Source organism: Coffea eugenioides, chromosome 9 (assembly GCF_003713205.1).
Source record: "Coffea eugenioides isolate CCC68of chromosome 9, Ceug_1.0, whole genome shotgun sequence".
NCBI classification, from domain to species: domain Eukaryota; kingdom Viridiplantae; phylum Streptophyta; class Magnoliopsida; order Gentianales; family Rubiaceae; genus Coffea; species Coffea eugenioides.
In genome coordinates, this window is record NC_040043.1 from 7,704,317 (window position 1) to 7,726,666 (window position 22,350).

The 22,350-nt window shown below is 33.9% G+C and overlaps 3 protein-coding genes across 4 annotated transcripts; 2 read left to right on the top strand and 1 right to left on the bottom strand.

Annotated features, from left to right (window-relative positions):
* Positions 1-131: 131 nt before the first annotated feature.
* Positions 132-10,558, bottom strand: LOC113783534 (protein ROOT HAIR DEFECTIVE 3 homolog 2-like). 2 transcript variants are annotated; one of them, XM_027329693.1, is made up of 22 exons: positions 10,174-10,558; positions 9,950-10,016; positions 9,699-9,801; positions 8,968-9,038; positions 8,410-8,473; positions 8,272-8,337; positions 8,133-8,180; positions 7,973-8,035; positions 7,797-7,853; positions 7,528-7,686; positions 7,365-7,433; positions 7,195-7,286; positions 6,292-6,370; positions 5,274-5,439; positions 3,862-3,986; positions 3,455-3,717; positions 3,284-3,380; positions 3,027-3,194; positions 2,849-2,953; positions 2,404-2,498; positions 2,167-2,263; positions 132-671 (listed from the first exon to the last, which is right to left on the bottom strand). In XM_027329693.1, exons 1-22 carry the CDS (start codon positions 10,334-10,336, stop codon positions 381-383), a joined length of 2,508 nt encoding a protein of 835 aa, XP_027185494.1. In that variant the 5' UTR covers positions 10,337-10,558; the 3' UTR covers positions 132-380. The 2 variants fall into 2 exon arrangements, with proteins under 2 accessions (XP_027185494.1, XP_027185493.1); XM_027329692.1 differs by having other exon boundaries at positions 9,696-9,801.
* Positions 10,559-17,074: 6,516 nt separating this feature from the next.
* Positions 17,075-19,318, top strand: LOC113782112. The gene is made up of 4 exons (XM_027328023.1): positions 17,075-17,552; positions 17,704-18,201; positions 18,289-18,732; positions 18,831-19,318. Exons 1-4 carry the CDS (start codon positions 17,075-17,077, stop codon positions 19,316-19,318), a joined length of 1,908 nt encoding a protein of 635 aa, XP_027183824.1.
* A 108-nt stretch (positions 19,319-19,426) lies between these two features.
* Positions 19,427-20,962, top strand: LOC113782113 (ATP-dependent DNA helicase PIF1-like). Its single transcript, XM_027328024.1, has one exon. The coding sequence runs from the start codon at positions 19,427-19,429 to the stop codon at positions 20,960-20,962; it is 1,536 nt and encodes a 511-aa protein (XP_027183825.1).
* Positions 20,963-22,350: the final 1,388 nt, after the last annotated feature.

Consider the following 22,350-nt stretch of genomic DNA (forward strand, 5'->3'; position numbering starts at 1 on the left):
TATCACTTAATTAACTCAAATGTTCAATTTTTAACTATCAAACGATTTGAATATGTTAAGATCTAATTTCATTAAATTTAAGTGATAAATTAAGTTATTAAACAGGGCCTCTTTCCTTATCCAAACAAAAATGAGAACCAAATTTCCTTTTTACCTCATTGTTGTTCGCAGATGCTTATAGTTGGAACGTCTAAGTACATGTATTCCACCATTTGCATGCATCGCTCTAACCCACCATACAATTTCTCCCGATTTCAAATGGTGAAAACGTAAAAGAACTGAGCCCCAAAACAAAAATGGAAAAACACAGGAAACTGGAAGCATGTATTCTATAAACATAACAAATTAGACATAGTAGTGTCAGAGAACGAACTTTTGGATCAAGAAAACTCCTCGTGTTCCACATTTGTTACTCTTCTGCGAGTTAGCTGAGGACTTGAGTACTCACCACCAGTTTCACTTGAATCGTTGGAAGAAACAGATGAATCCATAGTTGAACTAGATGTTGAGGTGCGTGTTGGTGTCTGACTTCTGAAACTCTGAGAAGCTAGAGTTTGAGTGTGTGTGGCTGGTTCATGATCTGGGTGCCCTTGAGCTTTGGCAGCAAGTTGCCTCAGAAGAATCATAACTGTAGGAAAGAACCTTGAAGCGACGGAAATTAGTCCAGCCAGCTGCAGAAACCAAAAGATTGTTAGAACTTTGTCACTCTTTACAACAGAGGGCCTTTTCTCATTCATAAAGCGTCGGACAGCATGGATCAGTAACTGACAAAGATCAACTATAGGTGACATTACCAATGATAACTTGCCTAACCTCGAAGATAGCATCCAATCACAAGGTGTATAACCAAAAAAATCATATAGTAGTTTGACTATCAATCGTTTATTTTGCAATCTGCGGGGCAAGAAAGTACATGCCAGTTCTCATCTTTACATGAAAGAAATTGCAATGACACCAGAAAATTGATGAACCAACCTGAATTTTCCGAAAGAATTCGATCAGCATAAATTTATCTCATATAGGATCAGAGTATGACAGGGAGAATGGAAGCAGGTATCTTTCTCACAGACCCCAATTAGCCAGCTCTATGTGTCTTCCTTTATTCTACCTTCTGCATTCAGAGCTACTTGAAATTTTTCAATCTCTTTCAATGAAATTAGCATATCTCATCTACATTCCTCACCCTTCATTGTTCTTATTATATACTCTTTTAACGCATCAATATGATCAAGACAAGGGTATCAGAACTTTGATAAACTTTAATCATACATCAAAGTTTCCATAACGAAAACTGGAACTGTGTGCAACAGTGAAAAACAATTTCAAAGCAGATGGTCCCAACAGTCAGCTACCAGTAGGTGCAGGTACATGCACCAAATGATTCCCACTATCACTCACAACGGATGGTAAAAGAAGTAGCTAGATGTGTTGTCATTAACTGGGAGCATATAACTTTAAATATAATTCTAGATATGCATTCCTCCATTTTAACCCCACATACTATCACTGGAATGACGAGAGTGAAAATTAATTGACCAATATGCTGATAATTTAAAAACTCAATACCAGGAATGGGCTTTACATGTATTCAAACCATGCAATAGATGAACCATGCAATAGATGACTGCCACCATCGTTCACAACGGCTGGTAACAGGAGTAGCCAGTTATGATGTTAAATAAAAAAAACCACATAGCTCTAAATTATATATTCTTCCATTTTAACCCAGGCATACTGTTACTTGATCTGACAGGACTAAGAAATGAATTGACCCATATTACACTTTCATCCCAAGAGCCAATGTGAGCAGATTTCACTCATAATCTCAAAACGCAATATGAGTCACTGGCTTTACTGATATTGGAAATTTAAACATTTTTCCCATCTGGAAATACATCCAATTTACATTATGTATCTTGCAGAGAATGGAAAAGAGTCATTTTTCCCAGGAAAGAAGGTCCTTATCCAAGCTAAAGCATTAAACTTAATGCCCAACAACGTTATTATGAGTCTTTCAATCTGGAAGGCATTAACTAGGATCTAAATCACTATCATTAGCAATTTTTCCCACGAAGTTGCTGAGGTAACAGGTAAAGTAAAAGACAAATCAAATAGAGACTGAGTACCAACAAGAAAAAGGAAGGAAATACAATCGAAGCTACTCACAGTGCCATTTCGAAACTCCCCAGGAATGTCCATCTGTTCCCATATGGCTCTCCCAAATAAATATATAACAAACAGGGCCAGCATGTAAAGAGGATTCCTGTCACATGCAAAATAAAACAAGATAACATACTTCACTCTTTGAAGAAAATGCTGAACTTGCAAAAGAGTATTCCATCAATTGAAGGCATATGGAGTACCGAAGAACAAGTTTTTAACTCGAACCCATCAGATCAATACCTCAAAAGAAACATGAACTCATTAAATCCAAGCACAACCATTGCCATGATAGCCCAAGCAGGAGGTAGCCAATTATTGCTGCGCTTGTATGCCTCCTGAAATGAGATATGTTTTGACTCACAACGGTTAAAAATAGCTCTCATGATGCAAGAACTGATTTGAGGCATCATTCATACCAAGATTTACCAATGAACAGATAGAGAAGCTTCACTTGTCTCCAGTTATGCAACTTAAACTGCATAAAGTAGGATACCCCATTTTTTCCCTTTATTTGTTTAATTTGCTGCTATATTAAGTTCAAAAATACAGACCCCCACATATTAATTTCAGATGAGATCATTCTTGTTATTTTTTCATTGATTGAAAACCCGTTTTTAAAACTAGATTCCATGAAAACAATTAATCCCTTAATGAACAAGACAGAAACACATAAATAGTGCTGTACCCGTGCAGATATAGCTTGTGTAACCACATATTCTGTTTCTGCAGTAAATGTTCTCCATATAGACTTGCACTGCACTGGACTAATTAGTGTGTTCTGGGGGGGCACCTGTAACAAACACATACCGAAAGATTACACCACGCAATTAGAAGAAAGCCAACTATAATGTAGAACATAGTACCCCTTCCCATGTGCTTGAGGCAAGAGGATCTCCAATAATTCCAGCACCTCTACTCCGGGAAGATATGGCAACCGAGCCATCAATAAGCATAGAGGACAGGACATTCTCTATCTTATCTGGTTTCTCATCCAAGCGTACAGCAGCCAACACTGACAAAATGCTGACAGCCTACCAAAAAGAAGTGCATTTTAGAAACATTGATTAACCCACCAAATATTAAGTATTATTTCCTCCAGCAGAATATCTTTGCAAATTACCGCAGAGCGTGCCTCATGTGTAATTGCTTTAATGTCCTCCTTCCCAGTCCATACCCTTGGCAATGAATCATTATCATGGTTGAAAACCATTGTAAACCTAAAAGATTAGAATTGGATAAGTAACATGAACAAATTATAAACAGCTGAAGTAAATAAACAGCTGCAGCCTACTTGTCCTTCATATGAATAACAGCTTTCCCAGCTTGCTCTCTAGCTTCCTTAACGACAACACTTCTAGCATAGTCCCTCAAATTCTGGACCATTTTGCCAAATCCTTCCTGATCCAGTTCGAAACCAGCAGCGGCTGTGGAAAAGCCTGATACAGCTGCGTCTGTCTCACGTCTCAGAAGCCTTCTTATTGAAGCCCACGTGTCTTTGCCACCAGTGTCAAAAAGGGATTCCACTGGTTCACCAAGTCTTGCACTAAGTTGTTTCTATCAAAGGAAATATATGAATGCTTTATTATTTTTCTGTTAATAAGTATGACAACATGAAGATAAACCTGTCTTCCACAGGAAAGGAAAGAATAGCTAAGTAACAAACAGTGTAACCTTGGTGGATCAATTATGAGTTATTACCTCAAATTTAGCAATCAGTTGTGACAACTTTTCAGCACGAACAGAAGATGCATGAGCCTGCATATCACGTTGAAGCTTCTCACGAATTTTAGATGCATCCCAATCAGCATGCTTTATCACAGCATCTAAAACAAGGACAAAGCACTCAAATGAAGCAAATTACAACTGTATGATAAACCATTCCCACACCACCAACTAGAGATGGAGAGATAGGGCAGAAAGATATTCTCAACACTTGAAGGTCTGAAAGATATCATGCAGAAAAAGCAGCAACAAGCCCACATTGTTGCTCAAGAACCATTTTGGAACTAATGGAGGCCTAAAAGCCGAACCTGAAAGCTGGTTAATCACCCTTACCAGTCAATATTATTACAATGTATCTAATTAGGACCTCCAATGGTTTTGGCCAAAGAAAAGTAAAAAGAACAAAACAAATGAGACTCAGAAAATGCAACTCCTTTTAGAATGTATTATAACATTTGACTGAGGAGATGCGTCAATTGTCGCTTCCCAATACTTTGTGCTTCATCCATAGCAGTCTGACTGATTTATGTACATTAACAGTTCCCAAGTTTTTTCTGCTTTATCCCTTAAACTATCTTTTTGTCACAAATAGTAAAGGAAGTTCTTAGAAGCATGTAATTCAGGCCCTTCCATTGATTTTAGTGGTTAACTGTGACAGAAAGTATCATAAGCTAGCCAACTGAAGGAACAGGGGCACCAGAAACCACATTTGTCAGAGGAGACAATACAAACTCTTAAAAAGGGGAGAATGGGTTGCTATAAATAGTACATAAAAGGCCAGACAGAAGGAAGATGGGAAGAAGTAAGGGGTGAATGACATACTAGGATGAGATAGAGGAGAAAGAGGTGGCAAGCTAGGAGGGCTAAGGAGGCAGAGATTGACTGGGGAGAGCTATACAAGTATCTAGAATGGTTGCAGCCTCAACTTTTTAAGGCATAAAATTGTGACAATACTGTCCAATTCAGCAGTGAGCTTGACAGAAAATAAAGCATTTCATATGCACAAGGAAGCTTTAAAGGGTAAATCTGCCAAATAGCCTTCAAAATCTCTCACATCTTGTCTCCATGACTGGTGCATTTCAGTACCAGCTATCGTAGCTGATGTCTCTGTTAGTCCACACCTTACATGCATCATAGGGGAAAAAAAATACCCAAAACACCCACGTCTACAGGTATTTGTCCAATTTCAAGTTATTTAATTCAATTTCAATTTCACTATCCTTTTATACTCCACCCTTCCAGAGTAGGTGACACTTTAGCAACATATCCCGCCATGGCAAAATGCAACACAAAGACTAACACATAACCTAAGTTTTAAGAGGTGTATTGCGGCCTATAAAGAATCCACAAGTTTGACCATGAAACATATCCAAAGGTAAAAGAATAACCTGAACAATGCTTGTCAAACTCGAGCATTGAGGATTGCATACAACTATTAACAGAAGCCACAAACCCTTCTCCTCTAGATAATTTTTGCTCAAGTTGAATTTTGAAATTCGTAAGTGCACTAGAACGCAGATGCCCCAACAAAGTAATGTAAGCAGGATGGACCAACTGCACAACACAGGAATTGTCAGCATATGACAGATAATAGCAGAATGGAAAAGCTCAAAAACTATCCCAGTTTGATTTTCAACAGCAGAAAGAGATGACGAATCATGTAATGATACAAAGGAGAGAATAATATGTTAGGGATATCGAAATCATACCAAGAATAGAAAAAGAAAGTAGAGAAGGGGAAACCAGAAACAGAAGGAATCTTAAAGATTACAAGTTCAAATGAAAAGGACCATTTGCTGGATATAAATAAAGTAATATCCATAAGAACAGATAAATCCCAATGATAATTCGCTCCAACAAAATCTAATGTCAAAAGCATTAGTACAAGTTTCACGATCAATGGCTTTGAGTTTCTAGGAATTGACTGAGTTTACAGTGACTTTAAAAACTATACTATCTTCTCTTCATTGCTTTCTAGCAAAGCTGCAAATCTGTAATTAATTGATTAATTTATGATCTACTTACTAGAGAAAAGAAAAATGGGGAAAAATGAAATACATTAACCCTCTACAGGATAAAATTCTCCAAATCTCTTTCACAGTTTTGTTGTAGCCGTCATTTTCTAATACCCATAGTCTCTTCATGATTAGCTTGCAAACTACACTAAGTAAAACAAGAAAAAGGGAATTAATACTACCATTGACCTTTTAAAGCTCCTCAAAATGAATTATCCATCTAGTGGTTTCACAAAATTTGTGCTATGTAATTGCATTACTGAGGAAACTATGCAAAATGACTCATAAAAGTGAACTCCTTGAGAATCTGAAGAAGATCACAGAGCTTGTAGATGTCATGAACAGAGGAATACTAAATATAGCAGAAGAATACTAAAAGAACACTACCAACCTGTAATGCTTTTGACTTCAACAGCAGACGCTTGGCATTTCTGACACCTTCTTCAAAGTAGACAGCCTCCATATCATATCTATTACATGTTATAACCAATTAAACAAGCTCAAGTCCTATGTTACTTTTCCCAATGTACCTGAGCTCAAGAACAACCTAAAGCACAACTACAGTACAATTCCAGTATATATAACCTGAAGTCTCCATTCATATTTTTAGGGCCACACACCAAATAAAGCTTTTGTCAATACTACATGAAGATGATAAAATGTTGCCAATGTACTTCATTTTCTTCGAGCTATATGAACTGTCTACATGTTTGAATCTAACAAACCAACTGAATCAAGATATTTTTTTAAAAAATTAACTTGTTTACAAATGATCACATGTATAAGAAATCCAGTGATCTCCACAGCAGGATCAGTGAATGGTTCTTGCAGAATTCTCAAGGGCAAGAATTTAACTGTCCAGGTTTCTTGGTGATAAGGAAAATCTTCACATAAGTTATCAAAGAGAGCTTTAACAACCATCTAGATGGAATGACATTGGATTGCAGCATCAGCAACAATTTATTGTTAGATTTGATTCTTGAAGAGCAAAGTATGAAATTATCCGGATGGATAGTTAAGAATTTCAAATAGTTTACACATCATGCTTGGATACAAGACCTGCCAACAAGCAACTGAATCAACATTGATATCTGCTCAAAGAAAGAGCAGTCTTATTCTGTATTTTGTTCTTTTGTTGCCCCAAGGAAAATTGGCAGAGGGGAATCAGATGTTCAAAGAGCAAGTTATACTTGCATTAATGGTAAAAGCTTTCAAGCTTCAGAAGCACCAGTTATTTCATAAATGCCTCTAAGATGATGATCAATATTTCTTCTTGAGATCGTTATAAACTTACTCAGATAGATATGCATCCAAGATTGAGCTCAGCTTCCTCCCAAAACCCTGAACTGGACCAGCATGGACTGCTTGCTCCAAAGCCAACCAATCCTATTTCCAATAAAGATCTTAACCACAACCAAATGAAACAAATCTTGTTTTACTGAGACAATGGAAATATGCATAAACCTCATCAGATGCCAATAGACTGAACTTCTCATTTGCAATCTCTTCACATCGTACTGTAGCAACCATGACCTAAGAGAAAATATATTAGATCACTTATATTATCAGAACCTCTATCTTTATCTACTCTATTGAAGATAGATAGAGAGAGAGAGAGAGAGTGAACCTTGTGGGCTGGGAGATCAAGATCCTTATTTTCTTTAATAACTTTCCATATCTGCCGTGTACTAAAAGAAAATCCAGAGGCAGGAACAACAGCTCTTCTGTCACCAGCAATCCCTCCTGGATATATGGAATTGAAAAACAGCTGCCTTAGTTGTGCAACCTGTATGAAGCAGAACAAACAGTAATGACATGATAAAGTTTACCTCATATAATACCACAGAAATTGAAAAATCAAAAGAGAGGAGAGAGTATGCAGCCAGGACAAACAACCTGCTCTTTAAATTGTTCTTCCCTCTCTTCAAAGCTGGATAAGGCAGTGACTTCAACCTTCACATTCAAACAAATACAAAAAGAAAAAAGAAATAAAAAAAGAGAATCAGATTGATAAAATGCATTGTAATTTAGACGAATTCAGAAATGGGACATGAAGCAAACAATTTTCTTACATTGAAAAATTCACTGAGAGGGGTGTCCATGTGGGCCGGCGGCTTTGAAACTGTATCCCATATCTGTATAATCAGTAACCTTCAATAAGACCAGAGTGAAAATGTCCATCCAAGAAGTAAGTTGCTTTTAGATTCTACTAGAAGTGAGACAAAATATTACCTTTTGAATGTCCTCCCTCAGGATAGGTTCCAAATATTCGAAAGGCGTCTACAAGAATCCCAATACAGGCACATTAAATTTTCTCTTGAAAAATACACTAGGATGGCGAAGGCATTGATCACATAAACAGCTATCAGACCTTTGTTTTATCACGTATAACGAATAGAAGTGTCGTTTTTCGTGGACTAAACAGGCGCATCATAACCTGTCAAAAAGGAAGATACAACAACATAAGGCACTGATGCATTCACAAAAAACCATAAACCATACTATATACCTGAAATACAATTTTTAGAAGTGGTTTATTGGAAGCCTGCTCTCGACCAATGTCATGGCACCACCTGCATGTGGACAGAAAGCTAAGTCTTAGTAGCTACCTGGGATTCTAGAATTTGTATTAACAAATTGTATAAGAACCATGAACAACGATAATGAAAAATGATTAGCCAAGTGAAGCAAAGAAACCAAAATGTAAAATTCCAAGACAACACCGTTTTGAAGAGGACAAGAGATGATCAAGAATTTACGAAGTCATGAAAGATGTATATGTATATATATGTCTGTATATGTGTATGTGTGCATGTGTGCATGTGTGTGTGTGTGTAATAGTTAGATGCTCAGGATATCATAAAGCATGCTTACAGCAATAACAGGCCGGGGAAAAAAATGCAGCTGGGCAGGGTTAGAATATTGAGTGGCAGAATAGGTTTTTGCTTCCTTGAATATTACATTCTAAATTTTCAAATAAAATATTTATCTAATGGTCAGTTCTAAGGTCAAGAATAGGGTATCAAGATAATCCACGGCATCCATTTAATAAACTCAAGAAACTCACATGTTTATTATAACAACATCTGCAACAGCCAAAGCAAATAGTGCACTCTGCTTCTCAAATGTTGTGTCATCCTGGAATCAAAAAATCAACACCTTCAATGAAAATGTGTGATGCATTAATATCTAATGGTTAAGAACACTAAGAGAAATCTCTACTATGCCATGTGACCTTAATGCTGTCAACATCTTGCATATTTCACCCCTATTCAAGCTATACATGTTTGGCTTTGTTCTTAGCTCTAGCTAATAATATCAGTCCATGCAGTAACCTATATCATCTCTTCAAATATATGAAGAACATGCTTAGCAGATCCGTTTTCCTGATTAACTAAAAAGGGAATAAGCTTCCAGACCATGGTCCACCCATTTTGCCAGAGTGATTTGGATATTTATCAAACAAATAACTGCACTAAGAAACCTTAAAAAGGCATGTCAATTAATAAAATGGGTAGCACTTGGAAAAAAAAAACATAATAATAATACTAAGTGGTAGACCATCAATAGTCGTGGTAAGAGTCAAGGACGCCTGTAGACAACTTCTGATATCCAGCCAATTTAAGTTAGTGCTGATACTTTTACACTACTACACCGCACCATCCTCGCTCAAGATTAGCATTCTGAATAACTGCTAAAAGCTATTGTAACTCGCCATATTCACATTGTACTAAAAAATACAGATTTCAAAAAAAATGAGTGCTTAGAATACAAGATACAAAACGAAAAATTTACTACCTCGCCCCTCTCGCGGCCATCAGTGCCCTCCAAATCCATCACTACTGTAAAGGGCTCGATACCCACTGCCTTGCCTATCCAAATGCCCTTTGTAGTTTGACTCCTATAAAAAAAATTAAACACAAAAAATCAGAATTCTAACACAAAATGATATCTTGTGCAAGAAATAGCGCAACATTCTCTTGCGTCTACACTAATTAAAAAGAAAATCCAACCAAAGCACAAAAAGAGGGGAAAATTTATGAATGTACCTTCCCTTAAAAGCATCCATCTCCCTGAAGTTTGTAAAGAATAGATGGTTTAACAGAGTACTCTTCCCTGTTCACATATCCAACTAAACTAGTTTAATCATCAAACAACCCAAAGAAAATGCCAAATTCAATCTATATCGCAAACAAATAAGCTCATAAATGGCTAAATTAAACCATTAGTAACCAAATGAAACAGAGCAAAAATCAAGAAATATGATATTTACCACTGCTCTGAGGTCCCATAATTGCGACAACAGCGTAGGAGAGGCCGCACTGAGAAAACTTCATAGCTTTCATGAACTTCTCCAATCCAACAAAGTTAAATTCGCCGTTGCCGTCGATTAGCTGCGTCGAGCAACAGTTCTTCTCCTCCTCCTCCTCCTCCATCACTAACAACTCCTACTATAGTACCACCACCAGCTCCAGCTTCTCTATCTTCCTCCGTCTCTTCAATCCAACTTCTGTGAAGTTCAAATGGAGTTTTCGGAATCTTTGAGGATTTGAAAAGGGTTGTAGGAGTGAGGTTAAAGGAAAGAATTTGGGAATTGATGAAGATTTTTGTTTAGTCCTTTACGAAGTTAGGAAAGAGGGAAGAAAGGTGAAGGAAGGATTATTCTTGAACTGTGTAATGACTTTTTTTTTTTCTCAATCTTTTTTATGTTTATTTTATTTTGTTAATTAATGTATTATTATGATAAATGATGACGTAGGGACGGCAATTGAGACGGTGCCCGGAGACTAATGGGACGGGGCAATATATCCCGTCTCATCCCCGCCAAGCCACCCGCTAATATATATATATATATTTATACATTTATATGCATATATATAATATTTATTTTAATTAGTTACAAACTTATAATAATGATATTATTAGTTATAAATATTATGTAATGTATATTAGTATGTGTAATATAATTGATAGTATCACTTATATTAAAAATTATAAATATCTACTAATAGAAATTATTAATTAATTATACTAAATTTACTAATGTATTTTTATTAAATTTCTAATTACACTTAACACAATAACATTTTTTTTCTCAAAAAAATACAATAATGACTTAGTGATTGTATTTATTACAAAAGTGAAAATTTGACTACTTTAATTGTATTTGTTTCATCATATTGGATTGCATTTAAATAGTTTTTGTTTGATTGTTTTTATGAATTTCAATTGTGAAATTACAATGGATAATGACTTGGTGATATGTTGATATTTTAGTACTTAATTATTTAGTAAAATTTGACCACAATAAAATTATATGATAAATTTGTATTAATCCTGCAAGCGGGGCAAGGGCAGGGGACAAGGCGGGGCGGGGGGAGTAGTAGGCAATCCACTTCCTCTCCAAACCCACTCCGTTGTCATTCCTATGATGATGTTAGAATGAGCGATTGCTACCTTTAATAATTACCGAATCATGGTAAATTTTGTAGAAAGAGCTTTAAACTCTTCAAAATTGCTTGAATGAAGGCCCTGATCTTTTCTTCTTAAATTGAAATGTTTAAATGATTTCATTTTCTTTATTTTTCTTTATTTTTTGGGATGAACGAATGTTGAGAATAGAAAAAATATCAGGGAATGAGCTAAATTGAGTTTAATCAGCATAAAGTAGGTAAATAAATTTCAGTGATAAAAATTTAAATATATGATCATTCGAGTTGCAAATTGTGCTATGCTAAGGCATGTTTCATGCTTATGATTAATTGATTTTCATAAAGTCATTAATTCTATCGTTCTATATCTAATCATGAAACGAGTTAAATATATATTATTATAGTTTTGAGAAAGTTCGTAATAAAATAAAAAATAAAAATTTTTGTTTGAGCTATTTTTATAGTATTTTCTACAGGCATTTTGATTTAGTGATGGGAAGAAGAGAAGTCATGAAATTTTCTTTTCAAAAAAATTTTATGAAAATTTGATTCAGATGTCAATTTGTATCTCAAATTGCAGCTATTGGTATGTCTCTTATTTTGCAACAAATTAGGTACCATATTGTAATTTTTTATATTGTTTGTTACACAGATCGAGTTGCTAAGAGCTGGCATGCTATCTTAATCGGCATGCCTGGCCCTTGTTTCCTTCGCTGTCACCCTTATCCATAATGGTTTTTCATTTTGTTATTTATTTTGACATATTCTTTACTTACCATAAAATGAAATTTGAAATGTCTGTTATTGTCAACTACATATCTCTATCTCTATGACTCTCTCTGCGTTTGGATTGAGTGTTTTTGCACCTGTTTTTGAAAAACTGTTTTTCACATTCCAAATGCTACAGTAATGTGTATTTCAAAAACAACTTCAAAAACACCATATCCAAACAAAATATCAAAAACAACTCCAAATATATTTCAATTATGTATATTTAATTTGTATATTTTAATAAGTATATTTCAATTTGTATATTTTAATTATGTATTTTAATATGTATATTTCAATTATATTTTAATATATTTTAATATGTATATTTCAATTATGTATTTTAATATTATATTTCAATTATGTATATTATATATATTATATTAATATAAATATATTTATTTCAATTATGTATAATATTATATATATTATATCAATTGAAATAAATATTATATATTTATATAAATACATTTATTTATATATAAATTTATAAATATATTTATTCAATTTTGTTTTATAATATATATTAATATATATTAATATGTATATTTCAATTATGTATATTATACATAAATTATATTAATAATAATGTATATTATATATATTATACATTTCTAATATTATATATTTATACATACATATTATAAATATTTTATTTTATTTATAATATATTTTTATATATTTATAATATATTTACATAAATATTATATGTTATATAAATTATATATAATATAATGTATAATATATTATACATTTATATAAATGTACATTTATACATAATATATAAATATTTATGTATATTTATAATATACATTTATATTATGTATAATATATAATATAATACATTTATACATTTATATTAATATACATAATATTAATTTTACATTTATACATAATATTAATACATGTATATATTTATATTAATTATATTAATACATTTCTACATAATATTAATATATATTTATAATTTATTAATTTATACATTTATATAATATTCATTTATAATTTATTCATTTATAATAATATACATCTATACATTTGTAAATATAAATGGATTATAAATGCATAAATGTATATTTATATAAAAATATAAAAATTATAATATTCTAAAAATACTCAAAAATATGTTTCAAAAATACCTCTAAAAATAATTCAAAAAAATCTACAGTAAAAGTTTTTCATATAGTTTTTGAAAAACAACCCCAAAAACAACTAATCCAAACGGACTTGTTTTTCAGATTCAAAATGCTACAGTGGTGTTTTTGAAAAACAAACCCAAAAACAGCTAATCCAAACGGAGCCTCTATCTCTAACTACATAAGGCGTTGAAGGTCTCGCTACAGTTCTCTAATAACTACATAAGGCGTTGAAGGTCTCGCTACAGTATTCCGCTGGTTATTTTGTAATTTGGCTGTTCGATCTGTCCTTCTTTGTCCTGTGGTCCAATATGTAGCCGTCAATGTCCTCTGCTCCCAATGTGTGCCCGTGAAGGCGTGAAGCTCCCGTTACAAGTTATAAAATCAATTGTCCCGCTTTGTTCCATTAAATCAAGCCCTCTCAATTATTAAATTAAAGCTAATTAGAGCTTTTGCGTTTAAGATTGATAATATTTGTTAGCTACTCAATTATTAAATTAAAGCTTTTGCGTTTTAAGATTGATTAGCATAACATAAATGTGCTCAATACAAAGTGATAATTAGTTGTGTGCCTTATTAAATTAAAGCTAATTTGAGCTATTGCGTTTAAGATTGATAATATTTGTTAGCTATTAAAGCTTTTGCGTTTTAAGATTGAGTAACATAAATGTTCTCAATACAAAGTGATAATTAGTTGTGTGCCTTTTTATTTATGTGCATGTTCGGCAAAATATATATGTGGACACAAATTCTGTGTGTATCTAATATTATTAATTTAAAGCTTGCTCTCAAGCTCCAGTTACAAGTTAATTGTTTCCTTTTGCTGTTATGCTCATATTCTTTTTTCTCATCTTATTCCAATATGTGCATATCTAATAAATATAAATCAATTGTCCCGCTTTGTATTAGGTTCCATTAATACGACCAGTTGTTTTTAAAAATATCAGATAATTTCCCTCTATTTGAAAAAAGTTACTTCGATAATATTTGTTAACTACTCAATTATTAAATTAAAGCTTTTGCATTTTAAAATTGAATAGCATAACATAAATGTCTTTAGGACAAAGTGATAATTAGTTGTGTGCCTTTTTATATATGTGCATGTTTGGCAAAATATATATGTGAACAAAAATATTGATTTTTTGAAAAAAAATACATATCAAGACAAATTTTCTGTGTATCTAATATTATTAATTTAAAGCTTTTGCGTTTTAATATTAACTACTCAATTATTAATTTAAAGCTTTTGCGTTTTAAGATTGAGTAGCATAACATAAATGCGGTCAATACAAAGTGATGATTAATTCTATGCTTTTTTATATATAATTCATTTTTAACAAAATATATATATCGACAAGAATATTTATTTCTAGAAAATTATATATATGTATACATATCGACACAAATTTAAATTTTGTGTGTATCTAATAAATATTTGTTAACTGCTCAATTATTAATTTAAAGTTTTTGCGTTTGTTTAGCAAAATACATAGCAATTCTTCTACGATGCCACCGCATGCTATCAAATTTTACGTGGTTGTTCCCTGGTGATTAAAGGTTACGTGGCGCAAAATTTATCTTACGTGGTTACAGATTAGAAGTTACACCTGTAGTTACAGTTCATGTCATGCACTTAAAGATAGAGATATGATTGTTTCGTTCGGTTCTTTCACAGATTACACTGTCATAGTGGACTTGCAATCATTAGTCATATTTAATGCATGCACGTGCTTCCTTCTACCAAACCACAAACTCTTTGTATAGTTGAAGACTATGCGTTCTATCTACATTAACCTTTTCACCGTCAGTTTCTTTGGTTTGGTTTTCTTTATCTACGGACTACCAACTATTATAATGCTTTAAAGATGTTTCTCTTTTCTCTTGCGCCTTTCTATTATCTCTTTATTTTCTATTGGCTTTTCCTGATCCCTGTTTCAAATTCTCAGCTTCGCCTCGGCTTCAATCAGGTATGTGCTTGTTTTTCTTTGCTGCATTTCTTGGTTGACCTTTTCCTCGTTTACTCTTAATCAATCTGCAGTTACTTATTTTCTTTCCTTGTGATTGAAGTTATGTTTCTATCATTTTCTCCTCCCTATTAATTACCTAAGAATATCTGTTTTGTTCCCATGATTTTTGCCAAAAAACTTACTACTTCGCACAGAATCATTTTTCTTTGTTGCAGCTTTTTAGTTTGCATTAACTCTGAATTTTCTTACGTTAGGTGACTCCATAAACTATTAGCAAATTTAAAAAATCTCCTTACTTTTTTCATTTTGGTGTATTTTGCTCATGCTCACTGTGTGTACTTTTTCCATGATCATAGCAGTTCATTCAATACACCCTAATTTTCCACCATCCTATTCGACGTTTATTGTTCAGGTAAAGCAATCCTTTCTTCACTTATTTGCTTCTCATTTGCTTACTGCTTAGTATATTCTACTTTGTTGTATTTTATCTTACAAACCATGTTTGTTATCTCTTTGCCTATTGAATAGCGATCATTTCTCTCATGCACACTTGTTCTGCTTGCTTGAACAAACTCCAGATGGTTTGTCATTATTGTTGTTGCACATTATGGATAACAGAATTCTATTGGTTTTAGCTGCAATTGCATATGGGTCGCAAGCGTAAATTTTCATCAGAGGATGAATATCGTTTAGAAAAAAGTCGTCGTGATCATGAAAGATATATCAAGAAAGTAGTTCAGCGTAAAAGAAGCCAAAGTGCAGAAACACAGGTTGCTATTCCTCAAACAACTGAGCACAACCTTTTTGATGTTCCTGTTCATGATGATTTGCCGCCTAAACATACAGCCGACTGTTTTGTTTGAATTTGCTTGTGTTTTCGCTTTCAGATAAAACAGATATTCCATCTACATCAGCTGTCTCTGCCATTGATTCATGTATTATTCTTCCCTTATTCATATATGCTCTTAGCTCTGTCTTCTTTTTCTCCTGAGCTATAGCAAATGTAATCATTGTCCTAATCTTTTATTCATATAGTTTGTTCGCCTTTAAATGATGATTCAGTTTCACAGAGCCTCTTTCATCCAGCTTCATCGCATGTTCATGTACATCAATTTCCTCTTCCTTCTCATTTAGGTAGCAGTAATATCACTCTTTCAACCATTGACTATCACTATGAAATCAAAGAAACATGCTAGCTCTCTCAATCAGTTTATTTCTCCATAAAATATTCAGTTTGCATTCCAAACTTTGAATTTTCAGCCTCATCATCTACCATCATAGAAGGATTTGCTATAGCAACATCCTCAAGCGTTCAAGCGGGTATCTTATCAAATTTTCGATTTCCCTCCTATATTCTATATCGTACTTATACTAGAATATACACTTGCATTTTTAATATAACCAAATATCGATCATGCTGTGTACTTTTAGGTAATCATCGACGTCAAATAAATATACCGCTCATACAACAGATACAATCAGAGCCAAGTATATTGCCATCTGTTTCAGATTGTATTCACTGCCATGCTAAACGATTTTACATGGAGCCACCTCGATTTTGATGTGCTTCTGGAGAAATCAGATTAGCACCAACCAAAATGCCTGATAAATTAGTACAGCTTTATAAAACAAACACTCCCGAATCAAAAGAGTTTAGACAATGCATTAGGAGTTATAACAACATGTTTGCTTTTACATCTTTGGGGGTCCATTACAATAAAGAACTCAGCAAGAGGAATGATGGCATTTATACTTTTAGAGTACAATGACAGATATACCATTTTATTAACTCATTAGTCCCTTCTGAAGATGAAAAGGCATCAATCTTGCAGCTTTATTTTTATGATACAAAACATGAATTAGCAAATAGAATGGCTATCTCAAGCAAATTCAGGGAGTCTATTGTAGAACAGCTTAGGTCAATACTTCATGAAAATCCGTATTCTGCTTTTATTCGAATCTTAGCAAAATTTCAGGATATAGACAGATATCGGATATTTCTAAAATCTGACCCAGGTTTCGACCAACGTGTCTACAACACACCTATAGTATCTCAAGTTGCAGCCATTTGGTCTGAAAGTGATCTGAATGACACTCAGACTTCGAGAAACATCAAAATTTCTACAAAAACAGACAATAAGAAAATAGTTAAACAATGCTATGGATGTTATGATGCATTGCAGTACCCTCTTATATATGCTCAAGGCGAAACAGGTTGGCATCCAGGAATTCTTCGAAAAATCAAAGCTGATATATTGAAGCGACCTGATCAGACTTGCAATGAAGAAAATTTGCTGCCTCTTCATCAATGTACTAACATCGATCAAATTATCAATGCAGAAGAGAAAGGTACGACCATATATCTTTGTTCAATCATTTTATCTTTTGAAAATCTTCTTCTTAAAGTCTTTATATTTTTATTATTACTGCAGCTGTCAAGCAAAAAAAAAATGCAGGCCAACTGTTTCATGTCGAGAATACTATGCATACAAGTTTCAAGTTAGGAATGGGGATCGGTCGAATCTTCTGCATATCAGTCGTCTTCTGCAACAATACTCTGTTGACACTTATGTAAAACTGGAGACTTCAAGATTGGAATTCTACAGAAGCAAACAAAACAAATTAAGAACAGAAGCGTATCAAGGATTGTTAGACACCACTGCAAATGGTGAAACAAATGGCACAAATGTTGGCAGACGCATCATTTTGCCAGCAAGCTTTATAGGTGGCCTAAGAGATATGCGTCGCAGGTACATGGATGCAATGGCATTGGTGCAACGCCACGGAAAACCTGATATTTTTCTTATTATCACCTGCAATCAATCATGGCCCAAAATCAAACAGCATTTGGGGGAAAATGATGAAACTCATAATAGACCTGACTTGATTGCTCGCGTCTTCCGTGCAGAAATAGAACAGTTGAAGGAAGACCTATTGAAAAAGCACGTTTTTGGACAAGTAGCAGCATATACATATGTGGTTGAGTTTCAAAAACGAGGTCTACCGCACGCTCACTTTTTGATCATCCTTAAAGACAAGTAGAAAATGTACTCTCCAGAAGAATATCATTGAATTGTCTCTGCAGAGTTGCCAGACAGAATTAGATCACCATATCTATTCTCTCTTGTTGTAAAGCATATGCTTCATGGTCCGTGCGGATCTCTGAACCCAAAGAGCCTTTGTATGCGACAAAATCACAAATACAAAAACAACTATCCGAAAGATTTTTGTGACTTCACCAAGCATGGAAAAAGCTCATATCCATTGTCTAGAAGGTGTGATGATGGAAACAGTGTCATGATCAGAGATCATCAGTTAGACAATCATTGGGTTATCCTTTATAATGCATATCTTTTAGCAAAATATGATTGCCACATCAACGTTGAAGTTTGTTCTGCTATCGAAGCTGTAAAATATATATATAAGTATATATACAAGGGTCATGACCGAGTTATATATCAGTTGAATACGGAACAAGCAGACAAAATTATTGATGAAATCAAAAATTTTCAGTCTGCTCGATGGATCTGTGCCCTAGAAGCTATGTGGAGAATCTTCGCTTTCGATCTCAGTGTTATTAACCAGCTGTTATTGTTCTCCATTTACATCTACAAGATTATCTACCAGTGTCCTTCCATGAAGATAGACCATTGCAAGATGTGATTGAAGATGAAAGACTTCAGCGAATAATGCTTACAGAACTCTTTGTTATGAATCAAACAAATAAGCAAGCTGAAGATCTCAATTTATTATATAAGGAATTTTCCCAATATTTTGTCTGGGATGAAGATAATAGAATCTGGTATCCTCGAAAACATGGACAAGTCATTGGCCGTGTGACCACAGCACATCCAATAGAAAGCGAAAGATATTATCTTAGAATGCTGCTGATGCATGTTCAAAGACTAAAATCCTTTACTGATCTCAAAACAGTAAATGGATTCATTGCTTGTTCATTCAAAAGAGCTGCAGAAATTCAAGAATTATTACAGATTGACAATGGAGCAGAGCAATGTCTATCAAAAGTTGCGCCATACAAGATGCCATCATCTCTCAGGAAACTATTTGCTGTTATTTTGATATATTGTCCACCGAGCAATCCAACGGACCTTTGAGACAAATTTTATCACTCACTATCAGAAGACATAGCAAATCAGTCATTCCTATCAGAGGAACAAACAAAAGCAAAGGTTCTTCATCTTATTGATGAATATTTACAAATAATGGGAAAGAATATAGCAGATTTTGGCTTCTCACAGTTAATTTCAACAATGCCTTTCGCTGCTATCACAAAAGAAATTGAAGCAGAATATGCAATTCCCATTTCTGAAGAAGATTTAGCAGATTCATCGATGCTCAATCATGCTCAAAGAGATGCATTTAACAAAATAATGCAAAAAGTCAATGCCAATGTTCCAACTGCATTCTTCATTGACGGACCTGGAGGCACTGCGAAGTCCTTTTTATATAAGGCTTTGCTTGCAACTGTTAGATCAAAGGGAGATATTGCCTTGACAACAGCAACATCTGGAGCTGCAGCATCAATACTTCCTGGAGGTCGAACTGCCCATTCTCGTTTTAAGATACCTCTTCAACAAGAAATTAACAGCACCTGCAATATCTCCAAACAAAGTGCCATCAGTAAATTAGTTCAACTTGCACGGCTAATAATCTGGGATGAAGCAGCAATGGCCAAAAAATATGCCATTGAATCCTTTGACAGATTATTGAAAGATTTGCTCAATTCTGACTCCATCTTTGGTGAAAAAGTAATTGTTTTTTGTGGAGACTTTCGACAAACTTTGCCAATGGTCAAAAAAGGTCAACGAGAAGATTACATCTCTGCATCCCTTGTCAATTCTTACCTGTGGCCTCATCTGGAAAAGATCCAACTCATTGAAAATATGAGAGCACGGTCAAATCCCTCATTTTCTGATTTCTTGTTGAAAATAGGAAATGGAATAGAGCCAACTATTCTAAATAACAAAATCAGGCTTCCATCTTCAATGCTTATACCTTTTATTGAAGATACAACCTCATTAGACCTTCTAATAAATATTATGTATCCATCCTTGTTTGACTTTTTAACCAGCAGCTCTACAGTTACTAACAGAGCCATTTTAAGTACAACAAATGAGACTGTTCAAGAAGTCAATCAAATTTTGATTCAAAGATTTCCAGGACAAGAAATCAAATACATCAGTTTTGATCAAACGTTTGATCCAACAAAACAAGCTGATCATGGAGATTTCTTAAATTCCATTCAGCCTCCTGGATTGCCCCCACATGAACTAATTTTGAAACCAATGTGTCAAGTTATCCTTCTTAGAAATCTTAACCCTGCACAAGGTTTATGCAATGGAACACGTCTCATTTGTTTAAATTTTGATAAGAATGTAATACATGCTGAAATTTCAGTTGGTATTCATACTAGCAAGCATGTTTTCATTTCTCGTATTCCATTGCATAGTTCAAATGATGAATCTTATCCAATACCTTTCAAACAAACTCAGTTTCCAATTTCATTATGCTTTGCTATGACAATCAACAAGTCACAGGGACAAACACTTGATTTTGTTAGAATATACTTAAAGGAACCTGTGTTTTTACATAGACAATTATATGTTGCATTGTCTAGAGCAAAAACCTCAGCAAATGTGAAGATCTTGTTAAGACCTGTTACTGTTCATTCTACAGAAACCAGTTATACTCGAAATATTGTTTATGATGAAATCCTAGCTGCTGCTGCTGATACCTAAGTAATAATTATCTGCATGGTTACATTATATAATTATGTGTATACCTCTTGTCTGCTTCTATAAGTTAATCTATTCAACAGTTGTAAACCTTTTTATGTTATACTACAGATATGGACGACAGATGCACACCAATTAGTGATCTAACAGGAAAATCTCAGGATTGGATGATCAAGATCATTGTGATTGAAAAATCAAATATATTTACTGCAAAAGACTAAGGCTCTTTGTTCCAGCGCTTCATGTTTGCAAATGAAAAAATAAAACACTTATACTATTTCCTCTCCCTTACAAACTGCTTGTATCTTTTACCAAAGACTTGCTTATGTCTTTTGCCATCTGACTGTTATACACCATTTCTCATACCTATTATCTTTGCTTCTTCTAATTAGCTACTTCGTATATGTAAGAATGAAACAATTCAAGCAATTGCATTCAATAGAGATGTGAGCTATGCAGACAACAAGCTTCAACTGTATCATGCATATTATATTGGCAATGCCAGTATATCCCCCATAACAGATGCAAGAAATCAAGCTGGATCCCTGCCATATCAGCCCACAGTAACAAAGGCCACCTTCATTAAAGCAGCAACCAATGCAAAAGAAATACGATTTGAAGATCATTTCCCCATTACTTCATTCTAGCAGCTTGACAAATACAAAAATAGTGATGTTGACCGATTTAGTACTGCTTCCCTTCCTCAACTTACAATTACATATAAATAGACTACATATTTTCACATTAGCTATGTTGCAGAAATTAGACTTTACTTACTCAATATTTCACTGCAGATATCCTCTGCACTATTATACAAGGATTCCCAGAAGCAGTCATACCAACTGCTAGAGGACCTCGAACAATTCGAAGATTTGTTGCTGTAAACCCAGAGTATGATTTCTATTTAATTTTTTTTAGAATTTTATCTCATCTAAACAGATATCATATATTAAAAATGCATATATTCCTGTATATATATTTACCTTCATTGAGATTATCATATATATTATTGGTGCAGATACAGACCAATGATTTTCACTATGTGGGAGCCATTCGTTTATATTGAAGAAATTCAACTGATGAACATGATTCATACATACCCAGTCATACTGATTATCAGGCCAAAGATCACAGCATATCATGGTAAATCCTCTATAGCACAAACAAACATATATTTTTCTTACCAAATGCTCATCTATATACATTGACTCAATACATTATTACTTTTTACTTTTCACATGCTCATTTACCTGGATTATTGAAGCAATCGATATCTCTACAAGGCCGAATACTACCATAGTTCTTGATCCCCCACTTCAATAGGCAGCTACAATGAAAATCTGGTATGAATAATTACATCACCCTCTATGACTAAGATTGATCTACCCATA